At 39.0% G+C, this 18,738-nt stretch overlaps 2 protein-coding genes across 13 annotated transcripts in view; both read right to left on the bottom strand.

Moving 5' to 3' along the window:
• Positions 1 to 12,593, bottom strand: part of RNF168 (ring finger protein 168) — a 28,121-nt gene extending 15,528 nt beyond the window's left edge. For 2 of the 10 annotated variants that reach the window (XM_044432819.1, XM_044432818.1), the window contains exon 1: positions 399 to 1,549. Coding sequence is in view for 6 of the 10 variants with exons in the window: in XM_044432814.1 (XP_044288749.1) it covers positions 3,271 to 3,521 (251 nt within the window). In the remaining 4 variants the exon portion in view is untranslated. Of the gene's footprint in view, positions 1 to 398; positions 1,550 to 1,826; positions 1,842 to 3,270; positions 7,938 to 11,434; positions 11,497 to 11,678; positions 11,749 to 12,551 lie in introns of those variants that run through there. The other 8 variants (XM_044432814.1, XM_044432816.1, XM_044432815.1 and 5 more) reach the window with 8 other exon arrangements.
• On the bottom strand, positions 11,200 to 18,733 carry WDR53 (WD repeat domain 53). Of its 3 annotated transcripts, none has more exons than XM_044432826.1 (3): positions 18,662 to 18,733; positions 16,133 to 16,628; positions 11,200 to 13,613 (listed from the first exon to the last, which is right to left on the bottom strand). In XM_044432826.1, the coding sequence occupies exons 2-3, from the start codon at positions 16,610 to 16,612 to the stop codon at positions 13,020 to 13,022; spliced, it is 1,074 nt and encodes a 357-aa protein (XP_044288761.1). In that variant the 5' UTR covers positions 16,613 to 16,628; positions 18,662 to 18,733; the 3' UTR covers positions 11,200 to 13,019. The 3 variants fall into 3 exon arrangements, with proteins under 3 accessions (XP_044288761.1, XP_044288762.1, XP_044288760.1); XM_044432827.1 differs by lacking the exon at positions 18,662 to 18,733 and adding an exon at positions 18,322 to 18,556; XM_044432825.1 differs by lacking the exon at positions 18,662 to 18,733 and adding an exon at positions 18,190 to 18,550.
• Between the last annotated feature and the right edge of the window lie 5 nt (positions 18,734 to 18,738).

Below are 18,738 nucleotides of genomic sequence, written 5' to 3'. Positions count from 1 at the left end.
ATGTGTTCCTTCCCACTGCCTTGGGGACTATGTTATAATCCCTTACCCTCAGAATAACTTTGCTGACTATGACTTTGCTCATGAAACAGTATTTATTTATTAGTTTTATATCCTGCCTTTTCTTCTTACAAAGAACTTAAAGCAGCTCAAGTCATTATCTTCCTTCTATTCTCATTCTTATCTTGACAACAACAAGCCTGTGAGGTAGGTTGGACTGAGAGTCTATGAGTGGCTCAAAGTCACCCAGCTGGCTCCATGGCTGAGCAGGGACTAGAACTCAGATTGCCTGACTCCCATGTTGCTAATCATTACACCACACTGGATCTCAGTGTAGTAGTAGAGCAATAATATTTCTTCTCCACCATCACTGCTATGGAAAACTCTAAAATGGGCTGTACCTATGTTCAGTTGCTTTTGCCTTGAGTTATCTTCTGCCTTCATTCTAGCTATCAAGTAGCTTAGGTGCTTCAAGCTACTTCGAAAAACAAGGAGTCCAGGTTCTACCAACTGGCAGTGATTCTTGTCAACCTGGCCCATTTGCTCATTCTAGAGATCAGCCAGAATCACCAGCTCTGATAGCAGGAAATGCCCCTGAGCATTCAAGAAACCTGCAGAAAAGGAAGGAAGACCATTTGAATAAGTTCTCCATTCCTGCAGACGTTAGGAACACAAGGAAATCAAAACCTTGTCAGAGAACTCCTCTACCCTCTGATCAGTCCTGCAAATGCAAAATTCAGAATAGTCTCTGAAACGTGCAGAGAAGATCCCACGGCTGTTATAGAAGGCATAGTGAAGTGTAACCAATGAGGAGGGCACAACATGCACACTGTAAATCCCCTAGTACATTCAGTCTGTGGGAGTCCAAGACATTCTCAGCCAGTTCATGTAGGGAGATGCTTGGGCCACAGGGAGAACAATACACTAGTCCTGTCTCTTGTCATCTCACTAGGTACACACACTCAAAAGTAGGAGATTGCTATGTAATAGGCATGCACATTCGGGAGCTTGCTGCTTCAGGCAAACTTTGATAGAGAAATCTGTGGCACAAGCCTTATCTTTGTTTGAGAAATGACAGAGTAAAACGAGCTGGCCCAGTGAGCTGTAGCCATTGCACAAACACCAAGACATGTGTTTGTAATAATACAATAATGTCTGCTATGCAAGCACTGGACCTATATTTCATATGAGAAACCCAACTAAGGACTTACAATTATAATTACTATACATCTATCTACTGTAGCAACTGAGGTAGGAATTCAAAGAGCATTATGAGATTATGAGCAACATGGAAATTGTCTAGCATGTGGGCTTGTTAAATAAAATTCAAAGAATCTCACATGAAATATTTTCATAATCTGTGCAACAGTTTTGTAAAGTAGGCCAGTACTATTCCAGTTACATAAGTGCAAGTCTCTTTCTACACTGGTTCCTGGGCTATAGTAAGGATAGTTTCTTGGAGTAAACTTCCCAGGAAAATTTGAATCAAAATTTTTCCATTGACAAGCAGCTTTAAACAACTTGGTTCTTGAGGAAAGGTATAATATGATGAAGTGTGCTTTTCGTTCTCTGAACACATTTTCAAGCGTTGCTATTTTCCACTACATGAACGGCACACAGCAGGCTGTGCTGGAGGAGCTGATTCTTCGCCACTTTCTTTATAAAAGAGCTGACGTCTTTGGCATACTCTTGTCTTTGGTTAGCAGAATAATAGCATGCTTCATAACTGTGTGTAATGAAAAATGCGCAAAGGGCTTTCACATCTCCTTCTTGCAGTCCCAGCATCTCCAGAGCTGACTCCCATGCCAACCTAATCCGTTGGTTTTTACCTTTTCGCCTCAGAATAGATGTGAGAGTAGGAAGGGCTCTTGCCAGATCTGGTAGCATTTTAACCACTTGAGAATGTAAACAATGAATAGTTTCACAGACGTAGCTGTAAAGAAGATTTACTTCCACGGAAGTGAATCTGCAAGAAGATGTGGAAATACAATCCAATTTTCAAATAATAACAGGCTCAATATTTATTCCCCTTCAGGTAAGAGGTGAGAGAATGATTGCATTCTAATAGCACAATCCTATGCTTCTTGATTCAGAGGTGAGCCCTACTGAATTCAGTGGGATTTTTCCTAGGTAAGTGTGTCTAGGATTGCAGCTTAAAGCTATAATCCTAACCACATTTACTAAAAGTTATGTTCTATTAAACTCAGTGGTGTGTTTGTTAATTTTAGATGCTGGACTTAAAGATCTTATGGGGCCCCTGTTTAAATAGTCATGTGTATTATTTCACTTTCAAACCTTCCAACTGTATCTTTCCTTACTGATATAACTGCTTATACATCCCTGATACATTAGAACAAGAGCAAGAAGAACAAAAACTATTTGCCAACCCTGATTTTAAAAACCAACTCCAACCTGTGTGCAGTTTTGTCTTCTAAACTCAGTTAAATTATAGCATCACCATGACTAGAAAAATCAAATGGCGCTTATTTCTGCTTCCCTTGTCACCTTCATGATCACCTAGGTGGTCATTTGGAGGGGCCCTGGATTTGGAATTTATGAGTCTAGAAAGCAACCTCAGAGAAGGGTAAAAGGGAACATTCCAGCAGAAAGAGAGGAGAGACTGGAGAGGACAGATTATGAACTATCCTGACTCCTGTCCAACCTCCTTCCCTCTCCTTCTGTAAACTTCCACCTCTGCATAGAATCAGCATAAACCTCTAAGTTTAGGAATGTATGGGCATTACCATTGGAATATTTCTTGTGAGCCACCCAGAGAGCCCTCAGGCTATGAAGCAGCATACAAATGCAATGCATACATAAATATGTACGTACATACATACAATTCTATGCATGTTCAAATAGAAAGAACCCCCAGAACTACCAGCATTACCCAACCAGCTATTCTGCCTTGGGGATGCTGGAAATTGAAGAGCTTTTTCTAGCTAAGCATGCATAGGATTGTGCCCCAGGTCAATGTTTATCTTCTTTGTTAAGAACATAAAGTTAGTATTGTTTTAATTTGCAAGGTTTAGTCAGACATCCTTAGATGAATTGTTTAGCACCAAAATTCCCACATCATAAATGAAGTATTACCCTCTTCTTTAAAAAGTTATGTTATACATAATTTAAAATCATCACACATTACAATCCAGTTTTGTGAACACAAATATGTAAAGCCAACCACCCTGAACCATTATCAGATAGGAATTACCACAAAGATAATATTATCAAAATACTTATATATCTTGTAACACTTAATTTTAGGTTTCTCACCTGTCCTCTAGCAGTGATGTCCACATTTCATCCTGGTCCATTTGATGCTCCAGGGCTGTAGTTCGAAATTCAAACTTCTCTGATAATTTCTGAATGTTGGAATCTAGCACAGTGAACTGAGCCTCTATATTTTGCAATTTGTTCTCCACCCTGTTAAGTTTTAAAAGCCAGAACAAGTTAGAATCAGGGGTCTCCATTTCTATAGCATGTATTTTAGTATAGTTTCCCCAATTTGACTTAAAAGTCCTCATATCCACAGGTGAATTGTAATTACTTGATGGATTTAATTGGCATAAAAGAGTTATTTCTAGTGCTATCAGTCAGAAAGCTCTGGGGCTATTCCATTAAAAAAAACCCCTCTGGGACATGAAACAGAAGTGGGAAAACATGGGAGGGCTGCAAGTGGAAGATGTCATTGCCTTGAACTATGCAAGATTCTGTGAATGAAGTAGGACAAGGGCAGTATAACACCTCGATTGAAAGCACCCAGATATTGTGGTTGGTTTCTATTAATTCCTTGCTGTCCACTTGGGAGGAATGATGGAGGAGTATAAAAACCATGCAGACCTGAAAACCATATCATTGTCTGAACTCAGAAACCAGGTGAGAAACCACTCTGGCAACCATGCATAGTAACAATTCAGTAAGCATGCAGCATGGTTTACCATTATGTGTGAACACCACCTATCATTGAACATGATGTTTCACAGAGTTGAATAAACATGAACAGTTTCCTGCTTCCAAAGAGCTTACAAGTTCAAGCAGGCTATGACCACAGTCAGACTGGCAAACACACAGACAGCTTTGGCTGGTCACTCACTCTCAGCATAACTTACTTACATGGCTGTTGCAAGGATAACATAGTGCTATGGAAGTTGCCTGGTATTCCTCACAAGAGGTAAAAAGGTAGATGGAAATGCAATGCAATAATAATAAATGTCAAGATAGAGTTGATCAGAGTACGGAGTTTTTAACTGAGTGGATGGAGAGGAGCAGGAAGAAGCAGCAAGACTTGGAAATTGGTTAGAGGTAGGGAACCAAGGGTAGAAAAAATCATAGATGAAATCACAACGGGGTGTTAGTGGATATGGTGAAAGAATAAAAAGTAAACAGGCTTAGGAGAAAAAATAAATAGTTTTGTCTTGGATATGTTGAATTTGAGAGAGTGATAAAACATCCTTCAAGGTATGAGTCCAAATGGAAAAGAGGACTGGAACAAAGTTGTGTATAGCAGAGATTACTGAAAGTCATGTGATTTGATGAGATCATTCTTCAGAAAGAGAAATCTAGGAGACTGGAGCAGATATGGGAAAGGCAGAGGGGAAAAACTGAATCTGAATAGAAATGTTGAACAATAATTTGACACTTTAATGGCGAACTAGCTAAGAACAGAACTACAGCCAGAAACAAAAGTCATACCAGAGGTCAACAGAGAGGTTACATTAGGGAAGACCCCTCAAGAGAGAGAGAGAGAGAGAGAGAGAGAGAGAGAGAGAGAGAGAGAGAGAGCACAGTGGGGGCAGAGGAGAGAAAACAATCACCTTCACCCATTGAAAGGTGTGGTTGGCAGAGAAAAAGGTCAAGATAACAAGGTGGTTCCAGTCATATTAAGAAATTATTCATTCTTTTCTTTCAGAATTTGAGTAATAAAAGATAACACAGAAAAACCGGGGAAGGTGATGAGTTGGTGATACTGTCCAGATACTCCATAATGTTCTTTGAATGAGGTGATGAGGTGATCTGGTAGCTCCCCAGGAACTAGAAACAAGAGGAATCAGTAAGAATGACTCATACAGGAGGAGAAGGGTTTAAGTCCTAACCCATAGATAGAAAGAAATCTTATAATTCCTAGCACACCTTCTGCTAAACTTAGTGACTAGGGCATGCTGGGAATTGTAGGATTTGTTCGCTATCTAAACCTGCATAGGATTGTGTCCTAAATTTTTGTTGCTTGTTTTCAAATTAAGCGAGTTGCTTGCATTTTTAAGCACAGGGAAAAGGAGCCCTAAGAAAGGGCAACATTGAAGGTGCAATGGAGAGGATGAGTTCAGCAGGTTAAGTGTTTAGAGGAGTGCAGGTAAGTGTTGCTTGCAGGTAAGTGTTTAGAGGAGTGCATTTAATTTACTTTTTCCATTGTATTCCATTACAGCGGAAAAAAAGCCTTGTGGCATATTTCAGTCTATAAGACATTTGTAGTAGTTAAGGTTCCACAGCTCTCCTTTTTAATATATTTTGGCTGTATTACCTTGCTTGGTCTAAGTACAGTTCTATTGCAGTGACAGCAACTATAGTACAAGACAGAGTTAAGTAAGCTTAGGGTGCAATCCTATGCATGTTGAGGCACAACTACATGTGCCTCTACAACTCAGCATTCTCCAACCAGCATGGTCTCCCGGGGCACTTTGGGATTTAGAGCACTTTTTCTGTCGAAACATGCATTGGATGGCACCTTGAAGCACACTGAAATCTTTGGATCCAAAGATGCACTTCCACATGTGTATTTTCCCTGTGGAAGAGACTTCTCATGGGGCACAGGAACTCCCTATACTGAGTTGGACTTTTGGTCCATCTAGCTCAATATTGTCAACACTGATTGGCAGCAGCTTTGCCATGTTTCAGGCAGGAGTTTTTCTGTTCCTATTTGGAAATGCTGGGAACTGAACTTGGGATTTTCTACATGCCAAGAATGTGCTGTACTACTGAGCTACAAGCCCCTCTCATTGGAGCATTGCACAAAATAGAAAAAAATGGAAAAGGTGAAGCTAAATCCAAAGATGCTCCATTGCTCAGTTTTTATTCACTCCCTCTTATAAAATTTATCAGAGAATGAGAACAAATGATACTCCTCCAATATCCAATGACCAGTTCTTTCATCAATCTCATAACATTAGATCCATTTAAAAAGGCCTTGTTTTATAGTTTCATTTATAGTTGCAAGTCTTGCATGCACAGACCTATTTAGGAAACCCCCCCCCAAAAAGTCTTGGGGTGCAGTTGCAGGTAATACAATCCAGATACTTAGTAAAATGGGAATATGTGGGGTTCAAAGCCTGCAAGGGTTTGTGAGCAACACAGAAAGCATGCCAGCACAGTCAAACTGGGTTTGATTTTAGGCATCCCAGCTTAAGTCATCTTGAGGTTAATTCTTTTCCCTAAGCATTCACCCTCCACCTATAGTCTGGAAACAATCACCTAACCTTGCAGGACTACATAGGTGAGAAATGCATATTGTGAACACAGGAACATTAATCCTAAAAACACATTCACCCAAAGGTCAGTCCATGGAAAGTTATATCCAAGTACATGTGCTTAAGATCAGAGCTCCAAAGTACTGGCATAACCCTAACCTAGCCCTAACCTTAAACTGTACAGCTAGATTTTAAAATGTTATATTCCAAGTAAAAAAGAAACAAGAATAACATTCTAAACACTGTAATGCAACTGGTTAATAATTTAATTCAATGTGTAATTTCTACAGAAATTAAAGATTGTCTAATAAAAGAAAGATTTAACAAGCTCTAAGACCTTACCAGTCCTCCAGAACTTTTATAAGTCACCACTGCATTAAAAAATAATCTTATTATGTATTTTCATAAAAGTCACCATGGAGACTTGTTCGGCCAAAAAAGATACCAATATTATAAATAAACTGCTAACATTTAAGGCATTCCACTCCAAATCGAAGTTAACTTTCCCACAACCTCTCCCCAACATAGCATATCTGCCTGTTGTTTCCCAATTTGTGACCTGTTTAATGTCTTGTTCAGAGCACACAGAGATATAGCCTCTCTGGTCATCTTCGGGAAGTAAAAAGGGAGGAAAGAATGAAGAATGTTGCTTTGCTTCTAGCTTGTAGCGGACAGCAACTGTAAACACAGGGTGTCCAACTTAAACTGAAGGTCAGTTTTCACTTTAAGCTTTTTATAGCAAGTACATCCAAGGATAGCTTATTAACACATGCCTACAAGCACATTATTTATTGAACTGCAACAGAGCAGCTGAGACAGTTTCTCTGATTATATAAATTTGAATTGCTTTCATGAAAAATAAAACACTGAAGTTACAATCCCATATATATTTATCTGAGGAAAAAGCCATACTGAACTCAGTGGAACACGTGTAGAAGGTTGTGCTGCAACTGTTGTTAGTACACCATTAATACTTAAACTTATATTTGTATTATGCTGCTTGTGAAAGGATCAGCAAGTTACTGCTTAAACTTTTTTGCTTTAAAATGTTAATGTTACCAACCTTGTTAAGCATTCCTCCTCCCACCTTAAAATAGAAATAACCAAGTGGGAAAGGATCTGTAGAAAGCAGCTATTTCTTAAAGGATGCATTGCTTGTATCTAATGATATATTTTATTCTCTGGCCATGTGTATGCATATGTATGTATATCAGACCCAGAAGCCAAAATATGTCTCAGGATAATATTCAGCTAGAAATTTTCATTCAGTTAGCATTTAGAGCAGGGCCTTTTCAGTAGCAGCCCCAAAATTGTGCAGCTGTTTGCTTTAGAATCATAGAATAATTAGAGCTGGAAGGGGCCTATAAAGCTACTGAGGCCAACCCCCTGATCAGTGCAGTATTCCAGGTTAAAGCATCTCTTATAGATGGCTGTCCAACTGTCTCTTGAATGCCTCCAGAGTGGTAGAGCCCATTACCTCCCTAGGCAGTTGGTTCCATTTTCATTCTGTTCTAACAGTTAGGAAGGTTTTCCTGATGCCCAGCTGGAATCTGGTTTTCAGGAACTTAAGCTCGTTATTCCATGTCCTGCACTCTGAAATGATTGAAAAGAGATCCTGGTCTTCCTCTGTGTTTCAGCCTTTCAAGTATCTGAAAAATGCTATCATTTCTCCATTCAGTCTTCTCTTCTCAAGGCTAAGCATGCCCAGTTCATTCACTCTCTCCTCAAAGGGCTTTGTTTCCAGTACCGAATATATTTTTTTACCCTCCTCTGAACTTTTTCCAGTTTGCCTGAATCTTCCGAAAATAAAACTGGGTCTTATATTGTTTGCTCCAAAAGCACTAGGGCTTATTTTCAGGTGATGTCTTATTTTTTTCTTATGAAAGCCATAAGATTCTTGCCCCTAGAGTCATCCACAACTCGATGGAATAGCTCTTTCTTTTTGCACCCATCTTGCATTTTACATCCACGCATTAAGCATGTCTGTTACAACACATAACATATTGATGTTATTCGTGCATTGTGTTTGTACTCTGATTGGACATTTGGTAATAAGTCTCACATTCATCTGTTTACATAGGCATTTACCTCTCGTTCAAAGGTGTCCACTTAATTTTAATGTATAATTTATTTTCAGTATTAATGTCAATAATATTATTTATTATTTGGAAAACTTATATGCCGCCCCATTCGCATAAGCCTCGGGGTGGCTTCCAATCCATAAATAAATACAATCAATAGAAATACATAAAATACTGGAGACATCCTGGCAAAAAAATTTAAAATCAATAAATAAAATCAACAATTAAAATAATGTTTAAATAAAAAGGTCTTGGCCTGGCCAGGTGGATCTCTCTTTAAATTTATTTATATTTAATATTATTCTTTTATAATTCAATACATCTATCATGTGATCTTAACTGGGGCTTATTTTTGGGGTAGGGCTTATTTTATGAGCATCCTGAAACATCATGCTAGGGCTTATTTTCCGGTTAGGCCTTATTTTCAGGGAAACACAGTAGTGCTGAATGGTTGTGAATCAGTACCTGATGTGATTTGGAAGCTATACTTATATTAATGCTTTTTTTGCAGCCACGTCACGGTATTGAGTCGTATTCAACTTGTGATCTACAATTCTGAGATCCTTCTTGCTTATAGTATTGTTGAGGCAAGTATCTCCCATCTTTTAACTATGTATTTGGTTTCCTTTTCCTAGGTGCAGAACGTTGTGTTTGTTCCTATTGAATTTAATTCTGTTGCTTTCAGTCCAGCACTCCAGCCTATCAAGATCACTCTGAACATTGCCTTTATCTTCCAGCTAATTCAATCAATTTTCCTGTACCTCTTTATCCAAAGCATTACCAAAAATGTTGAAGAACACTCATTGCAAATCTGAGCCTTACATTATCCCACTTATTACCTCCCCAGTCTGAAAAGATGCCACTGAAAAGCACTGTTTGAGTCTAATTCTGTACTCAGTTATGGATCTTTGTCAGAACAGAACTGATCTCCATAGGATTTTGAACATTATTGTACAACTTTTCCTTTCAGGAAAATGTTTTTGTTTATAGATTTTAGGACTTCATATGATGTATTATTGTTGCTTCTGCTTACTTATTCTGAGTATATCTACAATTTGAATGACTCTGAGTCTTATATTTGTACAAGTTTTAATTGTAAGCTACTTTGAGCAGCCCTTCTTTCTCTCCTTTATTTTAAAGACAAGGTATATTTTAAAAAGCAAGTGAAATTGAATGTTCCTCACTGGGACCTTTACAATATGCCCTGAAACATTTGTACTTTTACAGAATCAGAAGAAAATACTAATGTATATTAAATGCATTATAAATAGAATTTAAATGGAAATAAATGGAGCTTCCAGATAAGTGACAGAAAGATGACTGAGATTTCAGTTGTGCTGAGTGAATGCTTAACTTAAAAAACAATTAATACCCTGAATGGCTTAGTTCTGCCAATCCTCCAAACCCTAAGTTAAGTTTCTTCCTTCCTTACACTAGCCATAATTTGCTATGAAGTGCAGGTGAGCAAACCAAGTCTAGCTCTTATTCTAGCTCTTATTCTAAATGGAAATCTACTGGGGTTTCTAATTACAGTTAGCACCGTCCACAAAAAAAATGCTGATTTGGATATCTTTGGCAATGCCATTTTAGGATTATAGAATTGCATATACATACCTTCAGTTTCTCCTAATTTCAAACCTGACTTTTGTTTGAAATTCTGCAAAACACACTTTTTGCATTATCGAAAATGATCAGGCACAAGATAAATGATCAGGCTCATGGAAAAGATTTTTAGAGGGCACTCCTAGCTGTTTGATAGTGTCTGAGGGGCCATGGATAATTCAGATTCCTAGCTGTGATGTTGCAGACAGTGCTCAGATCTTGAGAGAGGAACCAGAGATCTGACTCCCTGCAGCTGGTATGGAAACAACTGTGCCAGCTGCTCTCCATGGTTGGAAAAGCAACCTCAGAGAGTAGAAGGTGCCATTTTACAGGGTGGGGAACATAATAGAGAAACCAGGGTATACACTATGCCACTGCCAGCTTCCTTCCCTCCCTCTTTGAGGTGCTTTTGCTAGATGGGCCAAAACACCCATCTAGCAATAATACAGAATAGGAGGATAAAGTGAAGATTCCCTCAGTAACATCTCTCTCTCTCTCTATCTGCATGGATAACCAGATGCTTCCGAGTTCAGGGCCTTAAAGCCATTGCCACTGGATTGTACCCTTAGTTACTTTTATAACCAAAAGTCTTATCAGTTGGTTATATTATGCTGCAAAAGTATGTAAAGATCAAGAAACCCAAGATTTTATAATAAGCTGTTACTCTTCCTTGTTATTCGATTGCACCTTAGGATTTATCACCTATGCTGAAGGCAGAAGGGTATGAGTGAGTCAAGAATCACTATGTCAAAAGAGAGAAATGTAACTTAGTTTCGTGACAGAAAGATACTTTTCATGGCAGGAATGTGAAAAGTTAGCATGTTTAACAAAATATTAAGCTAGTGGACTGCTTCTAATGCTGGGCATCTAAAAGTGAAAAAGGTTTTCCTCTCCCCTTCATATCTGCTCCTGTGCCCTGCTTCTGCTCTGGGGAGGCACAAGCAGATTAGGTGGGTGTGGGAGAAAGGAGGGCAAGAGAAATTCTAGGTTCACTCATATGCTGTTGAATATATCTTTTTCACAGCTTGTAGTAAGTAAATATGATAAAAATAATTGGATACTGAGTAGGATACAATTTATTGCAAAACTGCAACAAAACAAAAACAAAAACCCAAGAAAAGTCTCTAAAAACAGGGATATAATTTAGGAAGACATCAATTTTCTCAGCAACTGGCTGAGAAAATTAATTAGAAGCATCTGATAACTTTATGCACCAAGATGTTTTCTACAAGAAATCTGCATTTTCCTGAGCAATTTAAGATTCCATGATGCAGGGGACAGGGATATACCTACATTCACAATGGATCAAGTCAGAATTCCTCATGTATATATTGCATATAAAAGCTCAAATCCAAAGACCATTTTCACATTGTCCAATTGACTTAGAATTGTACTGGAGGTGCAAAATCAAATCAGTAGGGATACTTCAAAAGAGTTTAGCGTTGTTATACTGACATAATGCATAAAAATTGGGTTGAGCATAAAAGGAAAGGGGACTAAAGAACACCATGTGGACACACTCCTCCTATAATACAACCTTCAGGATTGTTTACTGGGATTCTGATTCAGAAGAAGAGAGGAAGAGGTAGGAATTCACAGTTGAAATGCCAAGGTCATTGGATCCAGAGTTAAGTCAAGCAGTCCCTGAGAAGCCGTTTGAAGTATGGTGGAAATTCTAGTGAGTAACTGAGATGGGCAGGAGCAGACTTAACATCATTAGGCCAATCATACAGAGTCAAGCTTAAAGAGTCAACCAATTGAGAAAAGTCCGATGTTCCAGAAGATTAGTACATAAGCAACATGATCCATTTTGAAGGTGGAGTCAGCTCTTGTTGGTTTAAAAGGGAGGAGAGCTTTTCAGTTTGGAATTAACTTTGTATCCTTAAGCCACATTTCTGTAATGGCCAGTATTCTAACTTTGCTTGTGCCTTTAGGTATTGACTTCTGCAACATTCTTCTTTTGTATCCCAAAGCCAGCCTGGCTGGCCAACTTTAACATAAAGTCTTTATTTAGAAAGTCTTTTGTCCTGATCTGTTTGGAAGGATGGTGAAAAGACCAGCAGAGCACATGAACTAAGTATCTGACTTAAAATGAGCAGCTTTGTTTTATAATTAATTTTCAAGTTGAATAGGGAGAATAAACAGATGTATTAAAATATTCTCACCCTTTTCTTATAGTATCGACTATCACCCATTTAGAACAGTTATAAAGCTTAGCATGATTTAACTATTTTATACAGGCTTGGCATCTGCAGCCAACATACAGAGCAAATGCCAAGACTCCCAGAAGGGCCACCACAGTTGATGCTTACTTTCATCGGGCACCACACTGAAAAGATGCTCCAAGCTGGGTGGCTGCAGGTACAGCCACTTCTTCTAGTACATCTCTCCTCAGCACTGAACTACTTACCACTGCCTACAGCTGTCCACTGTTACTGGCCTCCCTCCAACGCCACTGTCCAATCTTCCAAGCTCTGGAGAGGAAGTTGAGGGGCTGAGTGGAAAACACCATGCCTAGGGACCCCTTGAATTTTCCCTGATATCACATTGTAATCTTTTATCTTGATCGTAAGTTCAAATATTTTGAAATAAGTATCTTAATGTCTTAGGGAAAAAGCATATGCTATGATATGCTATTTTTATTTTTTCTTCTTGTTTTAGAATCAGAAATCTTTACAATCTTTACATTCACAATTCAGGATTTTTAGCAGTAAGAGCATATCAAATTTAACCCAAGATATGCCATTACTGATACAATGACATTTGTCAAGTGCCAAAATATATTTTTTTAGTAATGTATGGAAGGGCTGTAGGTGCTTTAATTAACTGGAGGTAATAAAGGTGATGTATTAAAAAAACACAGGTATCATGGAATCAATTACTTGCCAAGATAAGTATGCAGCTCAGCAATAGGATAGACTGATATACTGCTAGTCTGATCAGCAACCAGTATGTTCCTAGAACCTTTAATTTCTGCATATAAAATCCAGTTCACTTTCTCTCCATGTTCAATGGTTAATTTTGGTGAAATTGGCACACACTCATTTGCAAATTCTGCATTCATTCTGTCAACTTTCTGGGTGGTATTTGGTGTCTTAGTTTTCCTTCTGTGAATGGACTTGACTGGACTCTTCCGTTTTCCTATTTCATTGCTGACATCCCACAACAATACTCTGCCATCATTTCCTCCTGTAATTAACCAATAGGTGTCTGGTAAAAAGAAAACCTGTGATACTCCTAAGGAATGGCCCTTAAATGCCACTTCCTGTTCAAACTTGGTGCCTGTTACTTGGAAGATTCTTATTTTACCATCTTCAGCTCCACAGCTAAATACATTGCCACAAGGAGAAACAGACAAGGAATGAGCTAGGGGTGGATTAAAAAGTTGGCCAGCTGACTGCTCATTTGCTTCTTCCTCTTGCAAGTTCACAATCCACAGTGGACGAGCTTTCTGTAAGTTCCACATCATAACCTTGAAAAAGAACAATCCAGAATTATTTCACAGCACTATAAGCACATCATTTTTTGTTAATGTCTGTACATGTTGTCCCATTCCCAAAATCAGAAGCTGAGGCAGCTTTAACTCCCTGATAGTCTACTAATTAAACAGAAAAAAGCAATCTTACCTTCAGTGTATAGATCCATATCAAATAGCTCTCATATCACTATTAAATTTTATTTTTCCTACTGAACTTGTTTTTATATCATGCTTATGAAGGTGAACAGGGTATATTCTGCTGGAAGATCAGAGGTTCTCAAAGTCTTGCCTAGTGCTCTACCTAATTTGTGAAAATTTAGTTTGCATTCCTTATACAATAGACAGATCTGTATTTTATCTAATTGACAATGGCTAACAGAGGTAAATTGGCAAGCTTCATTATTTCTTAAAATTACAAGCCACAATGCAGAAAATAAGCACTAACTCTATATAACATAATTCACTTTACAAAGACTTTTAATATAGTTGACTCCTATTTAAAATATTTTCCTTTCTTCTTATCTCTTAGTCTTCAGCATTTTTCTGTCTCTCATCTTTCTCTGAATTCTACTCCTATCCTTGGAATAACCATCCTCTCTCTAAAAGAATTAGTTTTTCTGCATGCATTACTTTATCTTCTAGTGTTAATAATAATGTATTCTTTTAAAAAATAAAATTAGTTATGTGGGTCAGGACTCTCTGGCTCATTTCAGAAAGATTAGAAACTGGAAAGGAGGGAAGAATCTCTCCATGGGAGGAAGAAGAGAGCCAACACCACACTCTCATGGTCTGGAAACTGAACTGAGTCTGTACCTCTATATTTTGTTACACTTTTAGTTCTCCATTACTTATAAATGTGACTTCTATTAAAACCTCAAATTTCTCACACAATTTGAGTGAGATACTATCCACCTTCTATTTAAGAATGTAATTCTGGATGTCTCTAAAAAGAGAATTACCAAGGTTGTATCCAGTATAAAAACCATTTTTCCAGACTCAAAAATTATATCTACTAATCACATAATCATTGAGCTAGTCTGAACATCCTCAAAGATACTCTTTATGATATAACATGTTACAAGGCTAAACCACACATTAAACTTCTGCATTTGATTTAGCCATGTAGTTGAAACTAGGGCTCCCGGAGAGAACCACCATTGCTAGAGCTAATCCATTTTGTCTTAGTTGTTTTTGTTCTAATTTGACACAAATGCTATTCTTTTAAGTAGAATGTTCCGTCTCCTGAACAGTAAACTTGCAATAGTATAACTGGGCAAATTAATGGCAAGCAACACCACATGGTTTCCATGCTTCATTTTTTTTTTTTTTTTTTGCATGGATGAGCCCAACAGAAAATCAGGCTTATCATGCTAACTCTTCTCCCTGCTGCCATCCCCTTCCTTCTCAGTCTTCCAGATAGTATCTCAGGAGGCACGGGGGGAAGGAATAAGGCTTCTCTCTTTGACAGCCATGATTATGAGCTGAGCATGGCTTGTCACAGCTGTCATACAGTCTCTGTTATGCCAACTGGGCTAATGCCCTGTAGTGCAGCAGAGATGACAAGGAAGCTAATCAAGCACCCTTGTCTTCTGCTCCAGAGAGGATGGAGATCTATGCTCAGACAAAGGCAGAAAAATCAATCAGGTATCACTACTGAAAGGAGCTGCAGTCCCCTCTGCATGCACCTGAGGGCACTGCTATCCAACTGCCACCCTGCTCATGCACAAGAATGGAGGCAGAGGGTAACCTGCTGGGGCATACAGCCCCCATCTGGGTGCCACTGCCCAAACAATTCTCATCCCTCCTGCTCATGGAGGATGGGTGCCAGGGGAATCAACTGAGAAGCAGTGCTCTTCTCCTAGCACCGAACAACTGATCCCCTCTTTGGTTCCTGCCCTAAAGAAGGTCTTTAGTGCAGAAGGCAGGTGGATGGCAGACACCTCTGATGGCTGCATGAAACAGCAGCTGTCAGTGGCACTCTCTGTTGCCACTCTTGCCAAGTGGCTCTATGGGGCTGACCTTGGTAGCACAATGAGTTGTGTTTTCTCATTCAGATGAGACAACAAACCATCATGGTAGCAGGTAACCATAAAATAGACCATTGTTTCTGTTCATGGTTTTAAAAGTCAAATGTACCATGCTGAAATGCCACAGTGGGTCTCAGATAACACAACAGACCAACCTGTGTTAAAAACAAAGACAACCGCCCCGCCCCCATTATTTCCCTTAGTCATGGAGCCAATTAGGTGACTTTGGGCCAGTCCCAGACACTCAGCCCAACCTACCTCACAGGGTTATTGTTGTAAGGATAAGATTGAGAGCAGGAGGAGAATTATGTAAGCCACTTTGAGTTCACATAAAAAGTGGGACAGAATATTAATTAATTAATAGTAAGTATCTGCCTTTCCTCCACTGGTACAATGAGGCTCACAGATAGACTGACATAAGAAAACAGGGAAAATCTGGGGGCCACAATGTAATACAAAAAAAACTTTTCTTCTGCTGCTAATCACCTTCATATCCAGACCACATGAAAGAAGACTTTGAGGTCTTTCAGGCCGAAACACAGCAGATGCACAAATATTTGAATGTCGTTTCAGGCAGCGGCTTAACTTCTTCCTTTCCAAATCAATTATCTTGATTGCTCCAGAGTCATCTGCAGCAGCTAAGAAGCTGTCCGTTTCATTTACCGAAAGACAATTGATCTCTTCTTCATTTACATGGAAACATTCAATAGGTTCCTTGAGACATCTGGTATCCAGCATACTAATAGTCTCCCCATGGGAAGCATAAAGTCTACTAGGATGGATGGGAGAAAATACAACACTAGTAACATCATCAGCTTTCTGTATCTGTACATGTTCTAATGGACTCCCTTTCTCATTCCAGATAGTTAGTTCCCCTCCTTCAGCTCCTGAAGCCAGCATACCATCTTTGCTTACATTCAAACATAATATTGAAGAGGAATGTCCATTGGTCCACTTTTGAGCCATAGTATTTCAAATGAGACTGAAAAAACAAATATACAAACACTGATTAGTAGAGTAAAAATTGTATCTGATATAACTTGAAGCAGCCTCAATGGACAGATGCCATTTGATGCATTTGAGATATTAGTTTTCTCGATAAGACTATGAATTCCAGATATAGTGGCCTGTCATAAGAACTAACAGAAACATGTTTAGAAGAATTCCTCTTACAATTACTAACATCTGTCATATTTTAGTACCTAAAGTGTGGGTGTGCTCACCCAATATAGTCAGCTCACTCAAAGGGTCTAGCAACCTACAAAACATAATTAAAATAAACAACACAGCAGCTAGACAGATATCAGCTAGAAATGCTCGGGATTTCTTGCATTGGCCTAGAAAGCAAGTAAGGGACTATCCTTCACTAATTCTTCCTTGCCCACTTTTTCTGGATTAAGAGAAAGCAATAAAATGGGCTAAACTTACAATGAGGAGGTTATAGATGTATAGATACACAAACCTTTTGCAGTCTTAATATTACTTTGCCCATCTACACTGGACCGGTTGAAGATATAATTGAATTCTATCACTTAACAGAAAATCACAAACCAAGCCTCCAAACACACTGAAGACTTGTTCAAGATATCCTAGAGAGCTGTATAACACAGATTTCTCTATTCCATATTACTTAAGTTTTCACAGTCCACACTGTTCCTAATATATTGCAAGAACTAGGAATCTTCTGTGATGTGCTCCTGATGACTGAATGTTATGCATTTCCATATGGCAAGGCTGGTAACAAGCATTAGACACTGTCATGCCACTTGAAGACACAATTTATAGTTCTAGAACAAAGAGTATTAAAGCATCAATCTGGTTTTGTTTCAGACGAGAAGCCATTTGTTTAGGCAATAACTGTCTAATTATACATTACACTACATTAGCATATATTTGTGCATGGCATGAACACAAAGATTAATGGCAGATTATGTTTGGGAAAGTCAAATCATTGATAGTAGAATTATCAATAGTAAAGAAAGTAAACCCAAACATATCTATTATTCAGAGTAGAGTGTTTGAAAATGCAAAAATAAACAAACCAGTAGGAAACTCTACTGAATTTCCTTGAACTGACTTTGGCATAAATACAGTTATGATCACACTGTGTGGTTTACAAGACACACATGGGCAACTACATGGCACCAAAGTGAAAACTGGAGCCAGAGTAAGTGAGAAGATTGTTTGGTGATGGATACTAGCTCAGGCAAGTGTCATCAAAGAGAGAAGGCAAACACCATATGTGGATTAATAAAGCCCTTTTATTATATTTATATCCCAGCTTTCTTCCATTGTGGAACTAAAGGTGGCTGCATGCAGTTCTCAGATGCTCTCTCCTCCAAGCGCACGCCATCCCCCAGACCTGTTTTGCTTAAACATAATGGATGTCTTATGTGCCTTCAGAGCATTCTCTAGGCACTTAGTGAAGGGTGCATAAACATAAAAAATGAACCAAGGCAAAAGCAGAAGGCAAGATGGCAATTAAACAAGAAATGGCAAAACCAACCTAAGAGCTAAAATGAGCTAATGAGACAAAAACTTACCCTATCCTAAGCGTTTTTTATCGGAAATGAGTCCACAGCTCCTATGAAACTACTCCTAAATGAATATGCCAACCCAACGCACCACTTTATCAACCAGACTTGCGTTACCGCAAACCAAACGAAGAGCCTAACCTCTCCATGTAGGAATTTTCTCTTCCGGCGAAGAGAAATTACGTCACTCCTTCTTTGACAGTTGAAGTTGTTGCGCGCATGTATTTATAGAGGGTTTTCCGAAGCGCACAGGGATGGCTCTGCCCTCGCCAAATATGGCCGGTAGGCCTTCAAGGCCTAGCAACTTACGAAACAAATTTGAAATAAGCAACGGCGTTTCCTGAGAGGCAAGTGTCGGAAGCCTAGACTATTCTGGTTTCTGCTCCAGCCGCAAATCTGAGGGGAGAGAGCGGCAATTCCCAATGGACCCGTAAGCTGAACCGCACGCAGGCTGCTCGCTATCATTTCCGCCCGCCCTTACCGGCAACGGGTGGGGAGGACGTTGAGCGTCCGGCCCTCCTTCTTTCCTAGCCGACGGCGCGAGCCGGATTGGTTCGT

The sequence above is a fragment of the Varanus komodoensis genome, unplaced genomic scaffold (assembly GCF_004798865.1).
Source record: "Varanus komodoensis strain SLA01 unplaced genomic scaffold, ASM479886v1 scaffold25, whole genome shotgun sequence".
Lineage (NCBI taxonomy): Eukaryota > Metazoa > Chordata > Lepidosauria > Squamata > Varanidae > Varanus > Varanus komodoensis.
Note: the sequence above shows the minus strand (reverse complement) of the source record. Positions and strands in the feature narration are given on the sequence as shown.